Source organism: Bolinopsis microptera, chromosome 1 (genome assembly GCF_026151205.1).
Source record: "Bolinopsis microptera isolate Bmic1 chromosome 1, MBARI_Bmic_1.0, whole genome shotgun sequence".
Classification (NCBI taxonomy): domain Eukaryota; kingdom Metazoa; phylum Ctenophora; class Tentaculata; order Lobata; family Bolinopsidae; genus Bolinopsis; species Bolinopsis microptera.
The window spans coordinates 20,429,407-20,453,853 of NC_087072.1; the positions used below are offsets into that span (position 1 = coordinate 20,429,407).

At 39.4% G+C, this 24,447-nt stretch overlaps 2 protein-coding genes across 2 annotated transcripts in view; both read left to right on the forward strand.

Annotated features, from left to right (window-relative positions):
* The window catches only part of LOC134824018 (uncharacterized), a 146,360-nt gene that overhangs the window by 17,896 nt on the left and 104,017 nt on the right, over positions 1 to 24,447 (forward strand). The window lies entirely within an intron of this gene.
* On the forward strand, positions 16,560 to 24,298 carry LOC134822525 (uncharacterized). The gene is made up of 7 exons (XM_063833626.1): positions 16,560 to 16,834; positions 16,965 to 17,123; positions 17,290 to 17,493; positions 17,706 to 17,912; positions 18,022 to 18,243; positions 23,543 to 23,764; positions 23,994 to 24,298. The coding sequence occupies exons 1-7, from the start codon at positions 16,657 to 16,659 to the stop codon at positions 24,209 to 24,211; spliced, it is 1,410 nt and encodes a 469-aa protein (XP_063689696.1). The 5' UTR covers positions 16,560 to 16,656; the 3' UTR covers positions 24,212 to 24,298.

Sequence of the window (24,447 nt, forward strand, 5' to 3'; positions counted from 1 at the left end):
TAGGCCAAGGTAAAAACGTCTGAATTCAAACAAAAGTATAACTATGCCAATTAAGGTTTGAGTGTATGAACAATAGAGCATTTCAGCAATCCTATTGTAAATTCTAATCTGCTGGTCGTAAGTGTTTGATCCGGATCGTCTCTTACTCTTGAAAAAGCCTTTAGCTGAGGAATACGTGTTTTACATTGTTGGATCTGTTGAGTTGTACGGGCTTCAGCGGTTCTTTGAAAATATACGAATGTTTAAGCGGTCGATCAAGCGGTCGATCACAGCAGAACGGATAATAACTCAAAGTAGGTTCAAAATATAAGAGTAGATCAAGTGAAACAAAGGTTTGTACAACCCAACTAAACTATTGTGTTAAGTTTGAATTTTGATGCGTTTGTCATTAGTAAGTTCATTTTTAGTATCCTATTATATATGTGTCTTATAGTATATTGTAAAACTCAAGTCGGGCATTGTATTAAATATGTTGGGTCAGTCGATTGTTCTTGCGTTTGCTTCAACCACTATTTGAGAGCAGACTGATGTTTCCTCAATTCCGTGCCCTTCTCCGGTCGATGACCGATGAACGGGTTGAGAGGCAAGGTAAGAAGTTCAAATTTAGACAAAAGTATCTACCTCAAGTAATAGCGTTCAGTGTCTACATCTAAACAAAAGTCTGCGAGCTTCACAGTTCTTCCAATCGTTTAGCACATAACATGTGAGGGCTACTACCGCCTAGGTAATAATATGTATCAAGTAACTGTATACACTCATCATCGGAACGTAACATCATTATTGGAGTGACTCAGGTCATTATCATCAAATATCAGGTAATAATAAGGATCTTTTGTTAGATGGTCGATGTGCCCCCTGGGCCACTCTCCGCTCTTACTTGTCATCATCACTGTGTGCTGTTGCGTTCTTTTTAGTTCGGCTTGTGTAAGGTAATACGGGACCGCAGCTGTTTTTTAGTGTCTTAGTTTTAGCTGTGTTGTTTGTAATGGATAGTTTTAAGTAGTGGTATGGAGGCTGTTGATTTGAAGTATTCGGACCCAGGTTTGTGTTGTTCGTGTTGTTCTTTTTATTCGTGTTGTTCTTTTTATTCGTTTTGTTCGTGTTGTTCGTATTGTTCGTGTTGTTCGTATTGTTCGTATTGTTCGTGTTGTTCACATTTTTAGCTGGTCGGTATACAAGTATTACACTATATCCTGGGAGAGTTATATAGAACACTAAGGTTGTATGAGCTGGTTGCTGCTTCTTCAGACAGGTCTTTGGCGTGGTGAAAATTATGTACGTTTTAACAAATTAGCTGTTGAAATGTCGTGAGAGTTGCGGCTGACATCACAGCATGACTAATTGTCATGTGTGGGTGGTGACCTAACCTGTGAGTCAAGGTGATACCAGGTTGTCAAGGTTATACCAGGTTGTCAAGGTGATACCAGGTTGTCAAGGTTATACCAGGTTGTCAAGGTGATACCAGGTTGTCAAGGTGATACCAGGTTGTCAAGGTGATACCAGGTTGTCAAGGTGATACCAGGTTGTCAAGGTGATACCAGGTTGTCAAGGTTATACCAGGTTGTCAAGACGATACCAGGTTGTCAAGGTGATACCAGGTTGTTCCCAGGTAGGTAGTAGGGGTTCCATCATAATTCCACTTTAAGACTAAACTAGGGGTTTAACTGGGGGTACTGCAGGTGCGGTGTTGATATTATTTTATATAATACTGGATACTAATACAGGTTGCAGGGTGGGACCAGCTGACCATTAGTAGGGTGTGCATTTGCTCTGAATAATCCGCGTCTTTTACTGCTGAGTAGTCTGACGTCAACTTCACTATTTTACTTAGCAACACGTTTTGTGTTGCGACTAGGACAAGGGAGACTACTGTTTAAACTTTCGATAAATTAGTTTCAATCAAAACCTTTGTTTGAAATTTGAATAACCATCGCGATCGTTTTACTAATCAAATTTCGTGAGGTCAAATTTAATCGATTCCTGATAGGATGTGACTTAGACTGATTAGTGATGACGGCATCTCGACATCGAGATTAATTTTGTGAAACAGTCTAGTAGTGTTCCTTGTTCTAACCAGAAAATATGTTTGCAAAAAACTAGCACATTGCACAATCTTGAGTGTCAGAAAATGCCTCTAGAAATTGTCCCATTATCTTTCTACAAAGTTCTTATTAAAAAAGCAACGTTCCGTTGCATCATTGCATGACTCATAGATATCCCATATTCTCCAAAAGTGTGAAACGTCGGCAGGAGGGAGATATTTATATTCGGTGGCATTTTCTTTGTCATTTGTTCAACAATCTGGAGTGGTATTCGCACTATGCTGGAGATTCGTGACGTGAAAACCCGGAGTCCATTGTTACTTTCCATTACAAGAAGTGAAGACGTCTCATCATTATACCCGACATATTCTCGACGATTCCAGAAGTTCCAGACTAAGTAGAGATGTGTTCCCCTTAAGTAGACCAGCAAACGTCTGCTGTCTTAACACGACCTTTCAACAAGCTTGTCAGTTATTAAACCCTACCTAGAACAAGCTTGTTATTAAAACCCTACCCATAGCAACAGTTAATACTTGAGACTGTCAGAACTGGGAGGTTCCCAGCTCTGATATGGGCCTGTAGTGGAGCTGGGGGTTTATAAAAAACACAAAAACAATGTCTGTTCCACCCTGACTGTCCTTTTAACTTATTTTAGTTTTAATAGAATGGGTCAACTTGACAACAACTATCAATCAAGGTAGAACTATGAATCAAAGTAGAAGTTGCCATATTTTTACTTTAAAGTATGATAACTTTGGACGATTTGTCTGTTTTATAAGCACCATGTTTACAAGGGGCCCGTGTTTACAAAACCATGTTCACAAGGGCCGTGTTTGATAAAGGCGGATTACACACTGTTTACTGTTATCTCAGCAGATAATGAAAATTTGATTAGGAGTGCATGTTACACAGTCTACCACTGTCACCAACAAGAACCCCCGTTTAATACAGCTCTGCCACACCTTACAATCTCAGCTGTTTTAAATTTATATTTTCTCGGTCCGGTATCCACTATCCAATATCCATTATCCGGAGTCTCAAGTCTATCCACTACTTCACTAGGATCTTTTGACAGTCACTGATTAAGATTGAACAGTTGGTTGGTATCTGAAACATGGCTAAGTTAATCTCAGCACGTCTTTATACCGTACAAGGGGACTCAAGTGAGGATGGAAGAGTCCTGGAAGCCGGTCCTCTCTAAGTAGGTTATACCGGACTTGTGTCAGTTGTAATCAAATTTGTGCCGTGTACTCACACTCACATATAAGATCTGATTTCTAACTCTCTATAGCTTTGTTACGGCACACAGACTCCTGGAATTCTTGTTATGTAACACAGTCTGGTCAACATTGTGAGAAATTACTCATGCTGAGGAATTTCTGTGTAATATAAAATTAAAGGCCGAATAATTAAAACTGGAATATTCACTGCCGGTATTAGATGAAATTAGAGTTTGATAAGGAGTGTATTTTTCAGTCAGCTCTCCCCAATTGTCATGTCGTTATCACGGCCCCGGTTAGGTCGTTATCACGGCCCGTACTCTAATTAGTTACAGGTAAGTGTCACAACACGTCTTATTACCACGTATTAGACCCTCTCGCCTTGCTGTAATCCTGTAATTTTATCATCAGGGCTCATGGAATGTCAGCAATCAAGTGTGTAAATTACCTTGGTATTGTTTGGTGTCAATGTTACATAATGAACCTTCATTGTAGACTCATAAAGGTTAACTATTAGACGTGTGGAAATATAGACAGTTGAGAATGTAGACATATTATAGAAATGTAGAAATATTTCGTGTAAGTACCCTGGCGAGGAATGGTTTACTGTGCCGGCCTGTGTCATTATTAGAAATCGTAATTTTTACTGTTCCCACGTGATTCATTCCAGAGTTTAAGGTTGGAAACCCCATTATAATATGTTTAGTGTGATATCATTAAACATTTAACAGGCTTTATTCTTCATAAATCTAAAAATAACTTGACTTTTTTGACATTTTACCCCTCAAATCATTCTAAAGCTGTAGGCGCTGTAGTGATTCATAACTTTATAAGGACATCACTGAATTTTACTGTCATGACCACGGAGGGTGTCAACGATATTTGCCCATTCTATACAGTGTACAGATTACAAGGATTTAAGGGTCCGGTACAAGGATTTAAGGGTCCGGTCTCACTCAGCTCCTGACTGTAACTGATCGTAATTGTTGTGCTCCAGACACAGGATAAAGAATGCTCCTTATCCAGAAGCCTGACCGATGTCTGAGAGCAGTAGAAACCAGAGAGGGTAACTAAGATGCCAACACGAGCTGTTGGATCTACCCTGGAGTATAAGGATCATAATCGTACCACACAACAGGAGTTTAACAATAAATCACAACTATATCGGGGTATGTTCTGTCCTGTCATCAGCTGTAACCCCGGGCCCTGGCTCCCCCATTTCTGGTTTAGCTGCAGGATCTTTCAAAACGATGTTGGGGCCATGTTGGCATGTCATCACTTCGGTTCTGGATTGTTGTTATTTCACGCTACATCCACTGCTTTACTTGTTATAATGTACTTTGTTTCTTAGTCTGGTATCCGTCACCATTTTTAGCTCGATTATCGGAACCGATTTCCCTGTCTATGTTATATGCGATTTCAGTGTAAAAAGCTGAAGGTAAAGACAATGCCTATTATCATCAATCCCTTTCTCTGGTTTCTGAAGAGAGGTTTGAATATAACATTATGTTTTACAATACGTTGGAATTTCACTGAGGTTAACAGAGTGATTTAAGATGTTCTGGAACATTCAGGCTGCTGTAACTGTGCCTGGTGGATGAGTCATATTATCATACTATTAAAGCATTGTCAGTCATCTGTGTAGGGCTTTACACATGTCTATTTTGTACCTTACAATATCTGAAAAGTCTTTCAAAATTAGGAGAGAGATGATTTCATTTCACAATAATATGGCCCTCTTAGTTCACTGCTGTCATCAGACCATACCGACGATTCTGTAAACAATTTAGTGGTTAAGAATTACAGCTGGTAGGTATTTCTTGTTCTGATGTAGGTAGTTCATGTTTAGCTCATATTATCATGAAGCTCGGCAATGATGATGATGATGATGATGATGATGCGAACCTTTTACAGTTTGCCGTGATTCTTGAGATTCATTCAAGTATATAGAAGAATTTGACATTTTTCATGTCTGCTTGTACGTGCTAACTGAACAGTCAAGAGAAGATGTATATTGATATCAATAGTTTTCGCTCTCAGAACAGCTCAATCATTCTCAGTAACCGTGGTCCCGTGATTGTGAAACTAATAGATCTTCAAAGAGTAGTTTTGTTTGATACTACGACTGAACAATAGACAATATCACATGGCTCTTCGAAAAATGGACACTTTGGAATAAGTACTGGAAATGCCGGGCTGCATACCTTCCCCGAGTATCAGCAGCTGACGTAAAAGCAGGTATATACCGATAATTAGAGAGAGTGTACATTGTATCTCCATCTAATTGTTCAGGTCTAGGTTCGCATAGTCGACCAATTAGCACGTCGACTCAATATCCCAGTTCCCCAAAAAAACATATTTAAAAAACTCATTGGTCCTTGGGTGGGTGACCCTCGGTAAAATTAGAGCTCTTCACTCCACGAGGACCTCCGACTGATGGTTCGGTTGGTTCCAACTGGAGACAACCATTGGACTAACAACCTCACAGTCAGCCAGTGGTCCGGATCTTATCATTCCTTCACTGAGTCGCACTCTCCGATACCACTTTACCTAGTTAGGATAAATTCTTTAGGGTTTTAGAAAGTTAGAAGCTTTGTTGGCTTCTCTCTCTCTCTTGGCCAGATATCGATGACATCTCTGACCGGATCTACGTTGTCGGATGCAGCAGGCCTATCTCACCATCTCTTGTTTTATGTGTTTTGGCGTATGTGTTTGCTTGATGGAACTTGACATGCAGCTCGCCTTGTGCTGTTCCCAGTAGTGTTGTTATTAGTGTGATGTGATTTGATCGGGGTGTAGTGTAACATGTACGGAGTGGACAGAGGGTGCAGGAAACCCTGGAACAAGAGTTTAAGTAAGGTGGTGTCAGAGAGGAGGAAGTTTAGGCTTGTTGCCAAGTGTCAGACTGATCAGGAAGCAGGTTGTGAGGATGATGTGGACCAGCTCATTGCAGACGAGCTCATAGCTCTAACGGGTACATATCTCCGTTTAAACAGTGACTATATTTAGCACGTGGGCATGTGTGTCTGGCTTATTTGATGACTTACGTGGATCATTTGATAGCACTTGAAACCTTTGAATTGCTTTAGTCGCACACGCTGCGCGCGTGTTACGCTAAATCGTTTTCTATTATAGACATTTTCTATAACAAATAGGGTTTAGGACAAAGTGCATATTATTACGTCATCATATTGGACGAGGACGCCTTATGAATTGAATCCAGAGATGGCTTCGTCAATTCAGCTCTGTAGTAGAATAAACTCATCTGTAAGGTTGATACTTGATATCCATCTAATTAAATTAATACACCTAATTAAATAAAACACAGCGTTATTTTTATGACACAATCAAACAATATAGCAATAGGACATTCAATATGATATGCAGTATATTATGCAGGTATGGTTTACCTAGTTAACCTAGTTTACCCTGACACAAGAGAATATGAAGTCTGTCTGGAAATGACGTGACTAATCCGACCATATTGTACACTTCTGTTTAATGTTTTATCTAATCTTTTATACACGAATAAGCCATGGATGATTAAAACATAATATCAAGTAAACATCTAATGCCATGAATTAAATTCAGATAAGTACACGTTATATCGCTGATGATTTTGATTTTTCTCAAAAATCGTCTGTTAAATTCAAGCAAATATCTTATCTTAAGTGGGTGTCTCTTTGATTTTAGTACATAACTTGTAAGGTACCTGTTGAATAGTAAAGTTCTTTGTATTTGTCTGTGATTAGCTTGCACTACCTAAACACTCCCCCCACCAGCAGACGACAAAGAAAGGCTGCAGAAAAATCTGTAACATTCTGAATAATGAGACATTTTGACGTGTCCTAGGATAAATATTATTTTATATTTTATACGGTTGGTTAAGCTCAACCGTCAACAATGTCTCAATGTATTGCACTGTATAGTAAAACTAATTGTGCTACTATAAATGTACAGCTGTTGTGAATAGAAATGTGGCTGTTCCTTTAAAGGCTTAGTTCTCACCGAGTACAATGTTAATAACAGCAAGGCTTGTTACAATGTAACAATGTTAATAGCAAGGACAATAACACAAGGATAATGATTCTTTTACTGTCTAACATAGTTAGTGTTACACTTAACTGATTTAACTATAATTATAATTATAGCTTTAAAGTTTACCACGTGACGGACTCAAAAGTTGGCTTCTAAATTTCTCAAACGTTTAGTGCAATTCAATTGTAAAGGCCATCTTTTCACGGGCGCAGTTTAATAGAGCTATAACATAATCACTTTGTATTACTTCATTCTAAAAGGAATAATCGATATAATACTCGGCGCTATCGTAACGTGACTAATAGTTTAAGTGTGCAGAGAGAGGTAGAGGTAGAGAGTTAGATCTGTAGATTAGTACATTGTTACTGCTGTTAGTTGATTGGTAAGTAAGACCTGGATAGTGGTTATCTAGAATAGCATTATTATTAACTGTTATATGTTGTAAAAATAGAAGCAGATTCTGAGTTTAATTGCCATGGACCAGCCTCAAGGAGTCGGTGAGGTATTTTATGAAAATCTATGTCAACAACATTGGCAAATGTTTCATTAAACATGTAAATTGTGGGCTGTTTGGATTTCCTTACCACCTGTGTAACTGACCTTACGAAAGCCATTTTCTTAGAGGGCTCAAGATTCATTGTAGCGGTACTCCTCGGTATTATATACAGTACACTCAAGTGTTCATATCCTGAGTAAGCAAGCACTAAAGTGTAATGTACTGATGTGTATAGTGTATTAGTGCCCCACATATAATGCTATTGACCTATTGTATATCTAGTGATAATGGAGTAAGCTGTTACCATCCATTATCTACAATCGGCACAGTAATCCAGGTATTACTACTAAAGTGTAGCTCAATTAATTTGGGTTTGACTGTACGAGATATAGTTGAGGGGATGTAACTTGTGAAATGTCCAAATATTTTGAAATATTGTGAGTAACAACAACTTACAACACCCTTCAGTGTGGGGAATTTAGAGGGATCTGTCAGTGTCATGCTCACTAAATATTATCGTGATAACATAAGATATTAGTAACAGGAAGTAGTGAAAATGAGTTTTGGGGTTGTAACTTGTAGATGGATCTAGTTGCGGGTAACTGCAGCTGATATCCGTGTAGTAGTTACAGTTGACTATTAGCTGTGTACGAGGCTGTATGATAATGATAGTTTTTAGAAATAACTAGAAACATTGTGAAACAAAGTATCAGCTATTTACACGCCACATGTAATTGTGTGTACATACTCTCTCCCCGGTGCCTTTCTCCTTAGTGTTCATTTATTAGAACATTGTTGCTCTTCTACAGTCCACAGGCCACAGGGCGGACTGTAGTGTTCACATTGACCTGAGCAAAAAAACAAGGACACAAATCCTGGACGCTAGACAGGAACCCTGGCAACTGTAGTTTTTATAATATATCGTTGTTGTCCTGGTCTCCTATTATGGTCATGTTCACGAGATTGTTAATCTAACGTTAATAACAATATCAACCTACTGTGAATTGTTCCTGAGTACGAGTTTGGTTGTAGTTAGTGACTAGTATAGTGTTGTTAGGTGCCAAGGAAGGTCAGTTACGGTCACGCACCGGCAATATCTGGGTCATGCACTGGCAAGGTCTTGGTCATTCACCTGTAAAATTGTTCGGAGCAAGGAGCTATATTAATATGTTTAGAGGGTAGGACTCAGCAAGGCCCATGTAATTTGTTTAGTCTCTTTATATTACATCATCAGGGATTCGAAACAGATGCTGCACTCTTCACCCTGCACTCACAGATTACTGTCTCTTTACAAGATTACCGTAATGATAATGAGGTTGTGTTATGATAATGAAGTTGTGTCAAGACAAATGATCCCCAGATCTGCTGCTACAAGGACCCTTAATTTCACGCCCTGCACTAAGACCCTTACCTACCTTACATGCGTGAACAGTGAACAGCCTAATGTTATACTAGCAGTTCCTCCTGAAAGAAGTGAGAAAGAGTCTTGCTGCGTCCCTGAACTCTTCGTCCTGTGCACACTGCACATCTGCACATCTGGTATTGTATTTACTGAAACAGCGGGAATTATGCACGTTGCACGCTTACATATTAATTACAAGACCATTAGTATTTCCTTTGCTCGGATAAGCGTATAATATCATCATCAAATGATGGTTAAATACCAATCAGGCATTGGGTCTACTATCTTCGACCACCTTATTTTGATCAGACCATTCTGGAGACTTCTGTTTAGCATATAATAATATGTTTAGCATATACTAATATGTACAGTAGAGAGACTGTATCATTCTGAATAATACTCCAGAGTCGACTTATGTATAATGCTCTATCCAACCAATAACCATACACGGTCTGAAAGCTCTTTCTTAAAACTTTAAAACAAAAATGAATTACTGCAATTACGTTTTAAACATATATGTCCGGATTACTGAACTGGCGGTCCTTTGCAGTATTGGATATAAGTTACTGGTGAGACAGCCGCTACAGTGAGGTGCCACCTCACAACTGTACATCACTGGAGGTCACTAAACTTGAATCTCGTGCTTGATAAGCCAGCTCGGCTCAAGTTCAAATCGATGTCGTGCTTGCAGACTGTGTGTTTTCACACTGGCTAGCAGCATATCAGCATGATGGACTTGCTATCTAGATTGCACGATAATTTACTGTACATGTATGGTAATAGAGTGGGACACAGTGTATATAAATGCTATCTGAGAATGTAGTCCTGGCAACCACAGGGAGGGGGGTGCTTAATTTACAACCCTTGTAGTTGTAACAACCTTCAATCTGTGGTAGTGGAATTAGAGGAGATTATTTTAGCGCACTAAAAAAAATAACACGTTATGTGTAGAGCCAGCCACAGACCATACAGGTATTTAAAGTATTGAGATATTGGTGTTGCGGTTTTAAAGTCTCCATAGTTTTAAGTTTACGATACATAAGATCATATCTTTTTTACAGACTCATTGTACTTAATTGTACATTTTAATGGTATATTGTCCTTTTTAACAAAGGGGTCAGGGGAACAGCATTGTTCTATGACCGTCCTTTTGAAGTCTTGTCTATAGAAGCTAAACTAAGTGGTTAACTTCAACTAAAGACTGTAGACCTATACACAATGTACTACCACATGGTTTCAATGTACATACCAAGGTTGACTCCCACAATTAATGGCTAATAATGTCAACTCTACACGTATTAGGTAACGAAGGTAGGTGCTAATATAAATATCATTTCCGCATGTAAATATATACCTCCTTCTCCAGCTATTTGCTCTTCTTTAAGTCTGGGAGGATTTAGCAAACAGCAACAATTACATACCACCTGATTATAGTGTAACCAGTGTTCAGGTGTGGTGTTATTTGAAAACGTGAAGTGGGTATGCGGAGATCAGGTGATATTTAAATGCTACTTAACTAACTGGAACAAGATTTAGCGCGATCTCACCGCTAGATTTCCAGCGCGATCTCACCGCTAGATTTCCATTCTTGTAGTTAGCTGAGGAATGGAAAGTGAACAGGTCTTAGTCTGCTCGCCACTTCTCCTGATCGGATATCAAATATCATCAGTTTTGGGACAAAACTACTGGTAGATCATTACCCCAGAAGAAAGTACCCGGCGAAACTAATCCATGAAAACTAGACCCTTGGCCCTTGGCCCAATACTATTAACGATCGCTAGGCTACGTGATTACGTGAAGTATAATAGAGAGGAACATCAATTACTATAAGACTGCTGATCAGATCGGAATATTCAAATATCACACTAGCAGTTACAGTATAGTACGACATTTTGTGTTCAGAGAGAGCTCAGTTTGGTTTGTTTAGATCTATCATTATACCGGCACCTCCTGCGGCACCTCCTGCGGAGAGCTACATGAACTTTGTACATTTCTCCTAATCACATTGAACACTTATTATAGGGAGCTAGTCATGATCCTGGTCCCACACATCTTTGACTCGTTCACATTCTAAATCTTGTTTGGAATATCTGTTCGTTTTGTTGTTTCCTGCTACTGTTGTTATATTGTTTACTGTGGGGAGGTCCATTGCCTGCGGTATTGGTAGGAGCATGTTGTGCTGGTCTTGTTGAGTTCTAAATCTGACCTGTATGAGTGCAGTGCCATTTTGTGTGCCCTAATTCGGTTTTAAATTCGTGTAAAATCCCATTGTGCGGAGTTATTCCTATAAACATTATTCAAATCTTATTGATGTTTACGTCACTATTGTAGCTCACCCAATCACACCTCTTTTATAGAATCACGTGACTCACACCAACCAATTAGAATGGCAGACAAGACCCCGTAATCCAGTTACAAATGTAAGATTCGCTCAAGTGATCGGAGCTATTTCTAGTGCTCCACAGTAGTTCATAACATAGTTCTTCACAACATGACTTCAAAGTTCAATTAAGACTGTCTTAGAATTCAACTTACGTTTCCATACCTGTGATTATGGTTGGATTTGGAGGTTAGATCTACGCCTAAATGTGGTTTAGGGTTTTATTCTGCATAACATGGCGTGGTCACTGTGGCTGCTATGTATTTTCCTACTTCTTATATATTTGGTTAACTTGGCAAATCTCCAACAAGCCATGCTAGTAAACCCTACATAATAGAACCAAGGTCACACATTCCTAAACAAACACACAAGCTCCGCATTTGGTATGTGAAGTATTGTGCGTGTGTGTTAGACTGTAAGACTGTCAGATCGGAAGTTTGGGTGTAGTTCATTTAGGGAGATAATGAAACACTTTGTTCTGATCTGGTTCCAAAACAAAAGATTAGCTTATAGCTTACGATACACGTTATATAGCTTGGGTACTAGATTGTGTATTGTTAAGAAGTCTTAAGTTGGTAATGTGTAATTATTTTATGAGGCTGTAAGTTATTAATATGTTACAATGATAAGTTGTTACGTTGTAATGGTGTTTAACTCATGTAAACGGAATTATTGCATATAATTCAGGAATATTATAATACAAAGGTTTAGCAGCAAGATGTGAGATGTAACTTGACTGTATTTTCCCCCTAACAACGTTATATTAGAATAAGTATATTAATTCAGGAATATGATCAAGTCGAATAGGCCAGTATTCCGCGTAAATATTCCCAAACAATTCAAGGAACCCTCTCTCAAGAAGGGGCCCATTTTCTGTACACTACTTTTCTTCTGAAAAGATGCTGTTCTCCAGCGGCAGCAGCTATATTCTTATTCTACAACCCGTACATTATCATGTAATATAGCTGGAGGTGGTCCAGATGTTCCGTAAATTAATCCATTTACGGGGTCCCCATCATTTACGGGAGTGCAGACTGTAGTTCAGCTTAATGACTGGGGTTCAGTTACAAGGTGATTCGTCTACTGTGTTTTTCTGGCCGACTGAGGGGCTGGGCTTTACTATGCGGTGCAATAATATTATGCTGGATATGTTATGTATTTCGCTCTATATTCATAAGGGAGTACTACAGAAGATTATAATAATCATTCAACAATGACAAGTATATTGTTGTGTCTGAGCCGGAAAATCGCTGTATCTTGTGCCGGATTGTCGTAATTAGTGCATACATAGTGGTGGTTATAAAAAGCAATCAATTTGTCATGCAATAGATAATCAGCACATGAGTACACCAAGCTGTGTATTAACGGCAGAGTCAATCCTTGTTATAAGGAAGGTTGAAGTCTGGGGGTGATAGTTACGCATGAATAGATTCTGGATATATGATCTAAGGAATGATGATGAAATATGAATATATATATTTGAATGTAATAATATGTTGACTGTAGTTCAAATGTGTGTGTCTGTGAGCCACTGTAAGGGTTTTCAGAACACTCAGGAAGAGCGAGAACATGTTTTAACTGTCTCGTTGGTGGTTCGGCTGTTGACACGTCTTAGTCTTCATCACGAAAAATAATAGAATATTAAGACGATTAAAACTTTTTGCGAACCAGTGTTAAAAGTTGTATTGCTGGCTTTTTTGTATGCATTACTGAACAATTTCTCTGCCAACCTTTTTTAAAACCTAGTTCGGATGCAACATTATTGTAAAGCATATTTATAGCAATTACACATGATAATGAAGCCAAACCACTGGATACTTACTTTAACTTACCACGAAGTGATGTTAAATCTATCCACTTTATGTGCATTATAATTTCGTCAAGCAATTGCATTTAACGGAGTAATTCTGAATAAGAATCACAAATAAAGATCTACTGTACGGCTCACGAATTCGTCAAATTGGATCCACAGATTTGATTATATAATAGTCACCGTTATACATATATCAAAGGGAGCGTTCATAGTGTAACAGGAATCAGGGGTCATGACGATCTCACGCAGGATGTGTAGCATGATTAGGCAGTTTCTCTCATTTAAATACATTCACTCGATTAATTGATTAATGTTACTGTTCTGTTGGAGCCGTCCAGCTTTTCCCAGGAGAATTGAAATTTCGATTTTACAAATTTTGATTCAAACGTAGCGCGCGATAGACATTATAATCAATTTTTGTGCGCGCCACGCGCGTTCTAAATTGGAAATGCGTAGATTTAAGTAATTTTCCACGAGACATTCATGTAAATTCGCATGTTTTGAAGTTTGAGAAATAAAGAGATAGTTTTTATCTTTTCGAGTATATAAACCAATTATGGTAATGATCAAGTTACCATTTCTGCCGTGCAGTGTTAAAATTTTTGAAATGTATATTAATTTTGATTCTGATTTTTGTCCCCAATTTGTTTCTCGCTTATTCACATTAATTTCAGATTTTCAAAGAGATCTGATCATGATGCAATCATCTCGCAATTTGATATAGCACAAGTGTGTTATGTGTTGCCATGTAAGGTCTAATGAATGATCGTTTGGCTTAAATTAGATCTTGGTTGATTTTCTTCCGAAGCCAAAACCAAGTATAATAATAATAATCAAGCGTTAATTTTTACGGTTGAATTTTAGTTTATACCTGCTAATTGTACGAAAATGTGATGAAGAAATAAAAGTATAATTCCAGTAAAACATGTACGCTCAAGATTCTTTTAGAACTTATGAATCGATGAATCTAATTTTCAGGTTAATCTAAAATTACTTTTCCCGTTATTTTGACGGATAATTATAAAATGCGTTTACCAGTTGCCTTACACCACAGTCAATTAATACATTAGTGTGTCATGCAGTAAAATTTGACGGTGGACCACGAATTTTGACGGTAATTAGCAGCCTTGTAGGTTTTCAGAAGGGTTAAAGCACAGCAACCAATCAGGACATATCTTCAAGATCACGTGCGACCACGGAACCAAACACCCGCCGTCTATAAAAGTAGACATGCTTCGTTGCAGCGTGGTAATGACTTTTTCCTCTTAACTATGTTAGTGATAAATAAAGCTTTTTTCTACCTTCGTGTCAACTGGCAGAGCCAATGGAAAGGCCGGGTTTAAGAAACATGTGGTGTAGAATGCACTTATCAAACATCGGTTCTGTTTCATGCGAGCTTAGCCAAACGTTTGCTCTACACTACTCTTTAGTGTTGTTCCAGTCTTGTAAGTCGCAAGACGTCTATTTTGATGTGTCTAAACTAATCCTTTTAAAACCTTTTCAAACAGAAAATTGTCTGTTTTGAATTTTCACACCTGCATTTTACATGCCCGCGTGGCTTTGATATCTTTAATATAAATTTGTCACCTAATTTATAATTGGACTTATGTAAAGTTTAATAAGATGTTGAAAAATGAAGTTCCTAAGGTGCAGGGTGCAAACCTTGAACTGACCAACATCCGCATTACGATTTATCCATTAGCTACTGTATAGTGTATAGTGCATAGTGCATACAATGCTCTTAAGAGAATTGATACCCTCAAAAACTGCTTACAGAGTACAACATAATACATTTCAACAGTTCACATAAGATATGTAGTGAGAGGAATGTCGTGGAAAGACCGACAGAAGACAAGCAGTGCTGGCTCAGTACCCTCCTGGAAACAAAAGCAAGGAGAGAGAGCTGCTGCTGCTGATAACGAGCCCCCTTGGAAGAAACAGCTTAAGAAGACTGGAGCAAGTACTACGGAGGATAATGTGCCTGCTTGGAAGAAAAACTTGAAGAAGACAGGACCAAAGAAGGGTGATGAGCCTGAACAGGAGGCACCGTGGAAAGTGAATCTGAAGAAGTCCCAGGCTGTCGAGAAAACTGCTGAAGAGAGTAATCCTGACTGGAAAGATGCTAAATTGAAGAAAACAGAGGCCGAAAAGAGGGAAGCCGAGAAACAAAGTCTGAATTATACGCTAAAACCAGTAGAGGTTCAGGCCAGTTCAGCTTCAGAAGAAAGTCCAGAATGGAAAGATGCTCAATTGAAGAAAACAGAGGCTGAAAAGAGGGAGGCAGAGAAAAACAGTCTTGATTGCAACCTGAAACCTGTGGAGAAAAACATTGTGGACCAACCTGTCGTTGAAGTCTCTTCTACGAGCAAAACAGTCGAAGTCTCTTCTACGAGCAGAACAGTTGAAGTTTCTTCTACGAGTAAAACAGATGTAATTGTTAACATTGGACAGGGTTCCAAACGTAACAGTAAGTACCGGGCCTTTTTATGTTGCATTAATTTATCTGTCATGACTCTCCACCAAAGTTCATTCCTTATACATTCCATTAGTCGTTGTAATGTGCAGCCTGCAAACGGTAAAACTATTTATTTTTTTTCCCGTTCGTTTTGCTATCACCGAAAATCAATATGTCAAATACACATTGCATTCTTTATCCGGTTCCAATTATTAAACACTTCTGGGACAGAGTTTTATTAGATTAGCTGTCATGCGGTAAGATTTGCATCTTCAGACACAGTGCTGTCTTGTCACGAGGCCTATAGTTAGCAAGCTTCACACTATTTCAACCAATTGTAGCACTAAGTAGTTCGGCAAAGTGGCTTTGAAACGACTCTAAATTTTAAAGCCAATCACTGAAACGAGTTTTCCAATGTTCATTGCCTCTATTTTTACATGTCTCTGCAATTACATAATACATCAACACCCACTATATAGTAGTATAAGTTTGGTACAAGTCAGGACACACAAATATCATGAATAATTCCTTTTGGTCGTGTTCTTTGGCTTCAGTTCCCAGTGCTTACTTGACGTTGTACAATGTTGATAACAGTAAACATTACTCCCTGCCTATAATGAACGTGTTTTGACGTGCTACTAGGTGTTAAGTTTGCTATTTATAATTGAGCTGTCACTCACATAATCATATCATTTAGTTACGGCCGGGTTTTGACTTGCTGTTTTGTAGTTGTTGTGTTGTACTTCACTTCTTTGCTCTGACGTTGTTCCCCCAGATCAACAATCTACAGGTTTAGTTGTGGATGTTCAGATGGAGGTGGCCGCTCCCAAGCCCAAGACATTTGTTCTGGAGCTTACAGAGCAGGAGTGGAAGGATAACCAAGCTATGGGAGCTTTTGCTGGCATGAAGATTTCATACACCATGGAGGGAGAGAAGTATAAGATCGAGATGACCGCTGAGCAGTACGAGAAATACAAGAAGAATTGCGGTTAGTGACAGCTCATAATTTCGATCCTCCCAAATTTTCACGGGGTCTGCAGACACCCTATCAGGTTTCATCAGTTCATCGCAATGTACAGTTGAGTTTGAATCGTCCGGTTGATTTGTTATGTTCCCAGAAAACCCGGGCTATGTACTGCGACTGAGTGAAGAGGAGTGGCAGGAGCACCAAGCTAATGCTATGTTTGCTGGCCTCAAGATATCTTACACCATGGACAATGGTACGTATGTGGTCAGACTCACTGATGAACAATACGAGGAATACAAGAAGAATTCAGGTACGTGTTCGAATTTCATTAATTTTAGTTTTAATTTTTCTATTTCCGGTGCTCATTAACAATCTTTTCCGTATCGAATTTTTGTGTATCATTTTGTATCTACCTTGATGACATACTACGTTGGTAATTATTTCTGGAATTGCTATTAGAAAAAGTAAATTGTAAGGTGGCTACTCCCTGTGCCTCACAACGGAGCAGTACGAAGAACTCCAGAAGTACAACGTGTTCGTCGGGATAAACATCACCTACACAATGCAGAATGGCAACTACGTGATCAAGATGACTAATGCTGAGTACCAGATATACCTGAAAAACAGACAAATAGCCGGTCCGATAACCTCAATGCAATATAACATTACTATGGCTGCAGGTAGGGTTTCTGTACACGTCAGAGATTGTGTTCTCGAATAGTTTTATCTTCATGCAAGCATTGAAAGCATACAGTTACACATGTTTTCTTTAACCGCCTTAATTGAATTTAGCCTGTGCCTGTGGTATTATTCGACCAAAAAGATTCATTCAACACTTCTATCAGTCACCATAAAACTGCTAGTTAATCAACATTTTTGTTTCAAAAATTAGATGGCTGGTACAATGTACACCTGACCCCCGAGCTGTGGAATTCCATGCTGGATAACGGCAAGTTTTGTGGTCTTGAAGTGCACTACACTGTGGAGGAAGCTGGGGACTATGTGGTGAAACTATCCCAGCAGCAATATGAGCAGTTTGTAAGCTACAGATCCAAAGGGGAAGCCTCAAGCGATGTGTTTTCTGTCACAGTCGACCCGAGTAAGTTAGGACAACCATTGTCTACCCCAGTGTTAAAGTTACTTGCTGCTTTATAACCATGGTGCAGTTAAATAAGTCATCATGTCTCCTAACAATGTCTCCTCATAAGGTGGCAAATACGTATTGGGTCTAGCTGAAGATCAGTATAAGACTCTTGTCTCCATCGGCTCCTTCAAGAACCTGGAGATCAAGGTATCAGTAGGCTCTGATAGGTCCCACACAGTGATCATGTCTAAAGAGGATTACAACACCTTTCTGACGAGACATTCTGGATCTGGAGGGTCTAATGAGGATGTTGGAAAACAGTTTAACATCGGTATTTGTCCCGAGAGTAAGTTGCATGCTGGTCTGAAGTTTTTGTTTGAAAAAAGGCAGGTCTTATTAAGAGTCGCATGCTACCATCAAGATATTTTGTTTTGAAGAAAGATGAGTCTACATCGCATGCTATCGTCTGTATTTCTACGATATACGGCTAATAATCTGAATGCATGATCCCGAACATCTTACCCGGGAATAGAAGGACGTTTCTCGCCGAATACTGGATGCTGATTTCACCCTGTTAATAGCAACTGTATTCTACCGTCGAATAAAGCCGAAATTCCTGAGATAAAGTTTAACATGTCTGCAGTCTATGAAAACTCACCTCAGATTTCTGTGTCCATTACCTTCGTAACAACTTTCACTACATGTTTTATGTTCTTCATACATTTAAACACAAACCAACCAGACGGTTTCGCTGCAACAACCAGCTAACATTCCACATATTTGCGTGTCAAATAACGGAGTAGTTCGCTGTTTATTAGTCTCATGATTGAAATACTGATATCTGGATATTATCCGGTTGGAAGAGACAAGGACAAGTGAAACAAGGAAGTTAGGAGTAAGGGCAAATTTTCGGCGTCAACGCCATCTTCAGGCTAAAATTGTTATAAATGTTAGTATATAATAAATGCTTCTATACTAGTTAAAATGCTAAATTAAAATTACACACACTGAATACAGGTTACATCAAATGGTATTGTACATTACATTGAAAATAGTGATGTACACACGTTTTACACTCTGTCCAAGTACATAATATCTACTGAACAGCAGGGTCGTGTGCTATTTGTTTAAATTTGTCTTTGAATATGTTGTAAAAGAAATCCCTTAAGCTTCTCGCACTCTTCTTTGTTATTGATACTAGGTTTAAATAAATTAATGTAGTAAGCTTCTGTCACTTTACGTTTAATGGTGCTATATAAGTTAATTTCTAAAATATCGAAGGAAATATCTGGTTCTATGTTATCGTGAAACTCTGAATAATGAGCAGCCAACGCATTATCAGGATAGGTTAAAGGCCTGTTGACTGCTCTTCGATGCTCTGAAAATCTATCGTGTGCTGTTCTACTCGTTTCCCCTATATATAGCTCTTGACATAATTTACACGTAACTTTGTATATGACACATTTTGGTTTGCAGTCGTGATTTGTTGTGATGAGTGGACATATGATACAGTTTGGTATGGTGCAGTGTGGTTTGTCGTGTGGTCGTGATGAACATAAGATCTCTGAGAGTTTCTTACCTGGTGTGAATATGAATTTGACCGGTAAGTTGTGTGAGAGGGCAAATTGAGTGACTTCTTTGGAAAATGGCTCGTTGATGAATGGTAGAGTGCATGTTACGTGGTCGGTATCTTGTATGTTTGATGATGAAGGGTTATGACGTGTTGTAGGTGAGAGAGGGTGAAGTCGTCCTGTTTTGTTTATACGTCGTGGGTCTTGGTAACCGTTGTTGACCAACAAGTTGTCTACTATCTTCATGGACTCTTCTTTATACTCTGGTGTTGATGAGCAAAAAGCAGCCGTTTTGTAGAAGTTCTTGATGGTTGCTACTTTAGTTCCCTCATTGTGGTGGCTGTTGGCGTGCAGTGTGATATTCTTTTTCTGCTTCTTTCTGTAGAATTTGTGGTGTAGTGTTCCCTGTTCGTCGATCTTTATCTGGGTGTCGAGGAATGGGGTGAAATCCTGACGGCTTTCCGGATAGTCAATTTCCCATTTGAGCAACTGGTCTGGGTCCTCGTTTGAGATGGACTCCACTATCCTCAGAGCTTCTTCTTTGGAGCTGGCTAGACTCCCGGCATCATCCACGTATCTCCGGTAGAATGAGACGTGTAAATCAGTGTAAATCGATCTTCTCTCGAACATATATACTCGTACTATCGCTCCTATTGGTGATGGTTGGCACCCCATGAAGAGACCAATTTTCTGGAGGTAGAGTCTTGAGTGATATGTAAAATATGAGTTGGTGAAGACGAATTCAAGGATCTTGTGGATGTGCGTGAGTGTTAGACCCCAGGTGTCGAGGTCTTCCCAATGTTCTTCGGTGAGTGTAATGAGGTCTTGAATGCAGCCACTGATGTTGATGTTTGTGTACAGTGCTGTGACGTCAGCTGTGAAGAATGAGAGACCTGAGAGTTGTTGATGTGACATGTTTTGAAGGTCTTCTAGGTGAGTGTGTATATTGCTCAGGTGAGATGGAACATGATTAAGCAGAGGAGATAGAATAGATTTAACAATCCAAGCAAGCTTCTCAGAAGGGGAATTTATACAAGACACAATTGGACGTATTTTACAATTAGAAATAATATCTACATCTGAAACTAAGACATTACAATCAAATTTATGAGTTTTCTGTATTAAATAAATAGTCGGTAGTTGGGTATTTTGTGATTTAAATAAGTCTACTGTTTTGCTGTCATAATTACACATCCTACTTATCTCTGTCCATAACACATTACTCTCAGTCTCTAGTCTCTCAGTAACCCTGTTGATGAGGCGGCTGTAGGAGACTTCTGAGGGGTTTGCTATTGGTTGGATCCGATTTTGTCGCGTGGTGGTAGGTGCAACGTAGGTGTACGCTTCTTGCGAGGTCATGTCTGACAGATGTTTCTGCGTAATCTGCTGTTGTACTCCACTGCTCATTATCACAAACTCACCCCCCTTGTCGCTTCTCGAGAAGTGGAGTTCTTCTTTTCTTGCAATCAAGGATTTGAGTCCCTCCCGTTGTTTTGCTGTTAGGTTAGAGGGTACTTTACTGTGTTCTAATCTGGTGTTAATGATGTAACACAGTTGGCGGAGGTGATGTTCCATGGCGAGGTTGGTGGTGGGTGGAGCACCAGCAAACGGTCGTTGAAATGGCACGTTTTTCGACTTAATAAATGCGAAGCTGGTCAGATTAGAACACAGTAAAGTACCCTCTAACCTAACAGCAAAACAACGGGAGGGACTCAAATCCTTGATTGCAAGAAAAGAAGAACTCCACTTCTCGAGAAGCGACAAGGGGGGTGAGTTTGTGATAATGAGCAGTGGAGTACAACAGCAGATTACGCAGAAACATCTGTCAGACATGACCTCGCAAGAAGCGTACACCTACGTTGCACCTACCACCACGCGACAAAATCGGATCCAACCAATAGCAAACCCCTCAGAAGTCTCCTACAGCCGCCTCATCAACAGGGTTACTGAGAGACTAGAGACTGAGAGTAATGTGTTATGGACAGAGATAAGTAGGATGTGTAATTATGACAGCAAAACAGTAGACTTATTTAAATCACAAAATACCCAACTACCGACTATTTATTTAATACAGAAAACTCATAAATTTGATTGTAATGTCTTAGTTTCAGATGTAGATATTATTTCTAATTGTAAAATACGTCCAATTGTGTCTTGTATAAATTCCCCTTCTGAGAAGCTTGCTTGGATTGTTAAATCTATTCTATCTCCTCTGCTTAATCATGTTCCATCTCACCTGAGCAATATACACACTCACCTAGAAGACCTTCAAAACATGTCACATCAACAACTCTCAGGTCTCTCATTCTTCACAGCTGACGTCACAGCACTGTACACAAACATCAACATCAGTGGCTGCATTCAAGACCTCATTACACTCACCGAAGAACATTGGGAAGACCTCGACACCTGGGGTCTAACACTCACGCACATCCACAAGATCCTTGAATTCGTCTTCACCAACTCATATTTTACATATCACTCAAGACTCTACCTCCAGAAAATTGGTCTCTTCATGGGGTGCCAACCATCACCAATAGGAGCGATAGTACGAGTATATATGTTCGAGAGAAGATCGATTTACACTGATTTACACGTCTCATTCTACCGGAGATACGTGGATGATGCCGGGAGTCTAGCCAGCTCCAAAGAAGAAGCTCTGAGGATAGTGGAGTCCATCTCAAACGAGGACCCAGACCAGTTGCTCAAATGGGAAATTGACTATCCGGAAAGCCGTCAGGATTTCACCCCATTCCTCGACACCCAGATAAAGATCGACGAACAGGGAACACTACACCACAAATTCTACAGAAAGAAGCAGAAAAAGAATATCACACTGCACGCCAACAGCCACCACAATGAGGGAACTAAAGTAGCAACCATCAAGAACTTCTACAAAACGGCTGCTTTTTGCTCATCAACACCAGAGTATAAAGAAGAGTCCATGAAGATAGTAGACAACTTGTTGGTCAACAACGGTTACCAAGACCCACGACGTATAAACAAAACAGGACGACTTCACCCTCTCTCACCTACAACACGTCATAACCCTTCATCATCAAACATACAAGATACCGACCACGTAACATGCACTCTACCATTCATCAACGAGCCATTTTCCAAAGAAGTCACTCAATTTGCCCTCTCACACAACTTACCGGTCAAATTCATATTCACACCAGGTAAGAAACTCTCAGAGATCTTATGTTCATCACGACCACACGACAAACCACACTGCACCATACCAAACTGTATCATATGTCCACTCATCACAACAAATCACGACTGCAAACCAAAATGTGTCATATACAAAGTTACGTGTAAATTATGTCAAGAGCTATATATAGGGGAAACGAGTAGAACAGCACACGATAGATTTTCAGAGCATCGAAGAGCAGTCAACAGGCCTTTAACCTATCCTGATAATGCGTTGGCTGCTCATTATTCAGAGTTTCACGATAACATAGAACCAGATATTTCCTTCGATATTTTAGAAATTAACTTATATAGCACCATTAAACGTAAAGTGACAGAAGCTTACTACATTAATTTATTTAAACCTAGTATCAATAACAAAGAAGAGTGCGAGAAGCTTAAGGGATTTCTTTTACAACATATTCAAAGACAAATTTAAACAAATAGCACACGACCCTGCTGTTCAGTAGATATTATGTACTTGGACAGAGTGTAAAACGTGTGTACATCACTATTTTCAATGTAATGTACAATACCATTTGATGTAACCTGTATTCAGTGTGTGTAATTTTAATTTAGCATTTTAACTAGTATAGAAGCATTTATTATATACTAACATTTATAACAATTTTAGCCTGAAGATGGCGTTGACGCCGAAAATTTGCCCTTACTCCTAACTTCCTTGTTTCACTTGTCCTTGTCTCTTCCAACCGGATAATATCCAGATATCAATATTTGCGTGTGTTTTATTACTTTTATACAGCATTTTTTTGAAGCGTTGATTTGCATTTGCAAACAATTAATACATGTAGTTTTCATAATGCAACAAAGTTATTAACATAGTAACACGAAGCCGTTGATGAGCCTGCTTCCCTCCAGGTGGGAGATACACCCTGGTTTTATCAGCACCCCAGTGGGCCTACCTCTCCAAGTTGGAGGTCCTGCACCAGCCTGGTGTTCAGGTGGACAAGCAGCCAGATGGCTCCATCATTGTCTACCTGACCCAGGAGCACTACAGCATATTCCTCAGCAGCATATCTGTCAACTCCAAGCCCCGTGTCAATGTTACCATCACGGATATTACTGTCGAGATGGGCTCCGGTGAGTCGAGTAGGGTCCCTCTAATCGCACTCCTCAGACCGGCTAACAGTCCAGGTGCTGGACGCTAATTCTGAGTTTCGTTTTAGCAGCACTCAGTGTAGCATGTACTTAGCAAATTACAACTCTGTTTCAATAAGCTTACGAAGGTTTTTAAATCCATGAATGTAATATCTATGTTTGTCCAACCCTTCGTGTACCCCTAACAAACAGTTCGATATCTCCACTATAGGTGGTCAGTATATCCTAGTCCTGACATCACAACAGTGGATCACCCTCCGGAACCAGGGAGCCTTCGCTGGTCTGGACCTCCAAGTAGAGGAGCTAGGTAACGGAGACCACAAGGTCATCCTATCTGCTGAGGAGTATCAGATGTTCATGACCAGCCAAGCTCAAAGTAACACCAGCACTACTTCACTAGACTTCAAAGTGACCATTACTCAAGGTTAGGAAAACGTGATGAGAAATACTTGCTGTAAGTAATTTCCAATTTCATCAGAGGAGGTGAGAAGAAACGAATTTCACTCGCTACGTTTAACGAGACCTATTTTACTATTTTACTCCCTTAAAGTTTATTTAACGATAATATGTCACCACCCCGCCTCACACCCCACTCACACCATACTACCCACCCTCTTCCAGAGAACGACTACGTCATCCATTTGACGGTCGAACAGTTCGAGAAG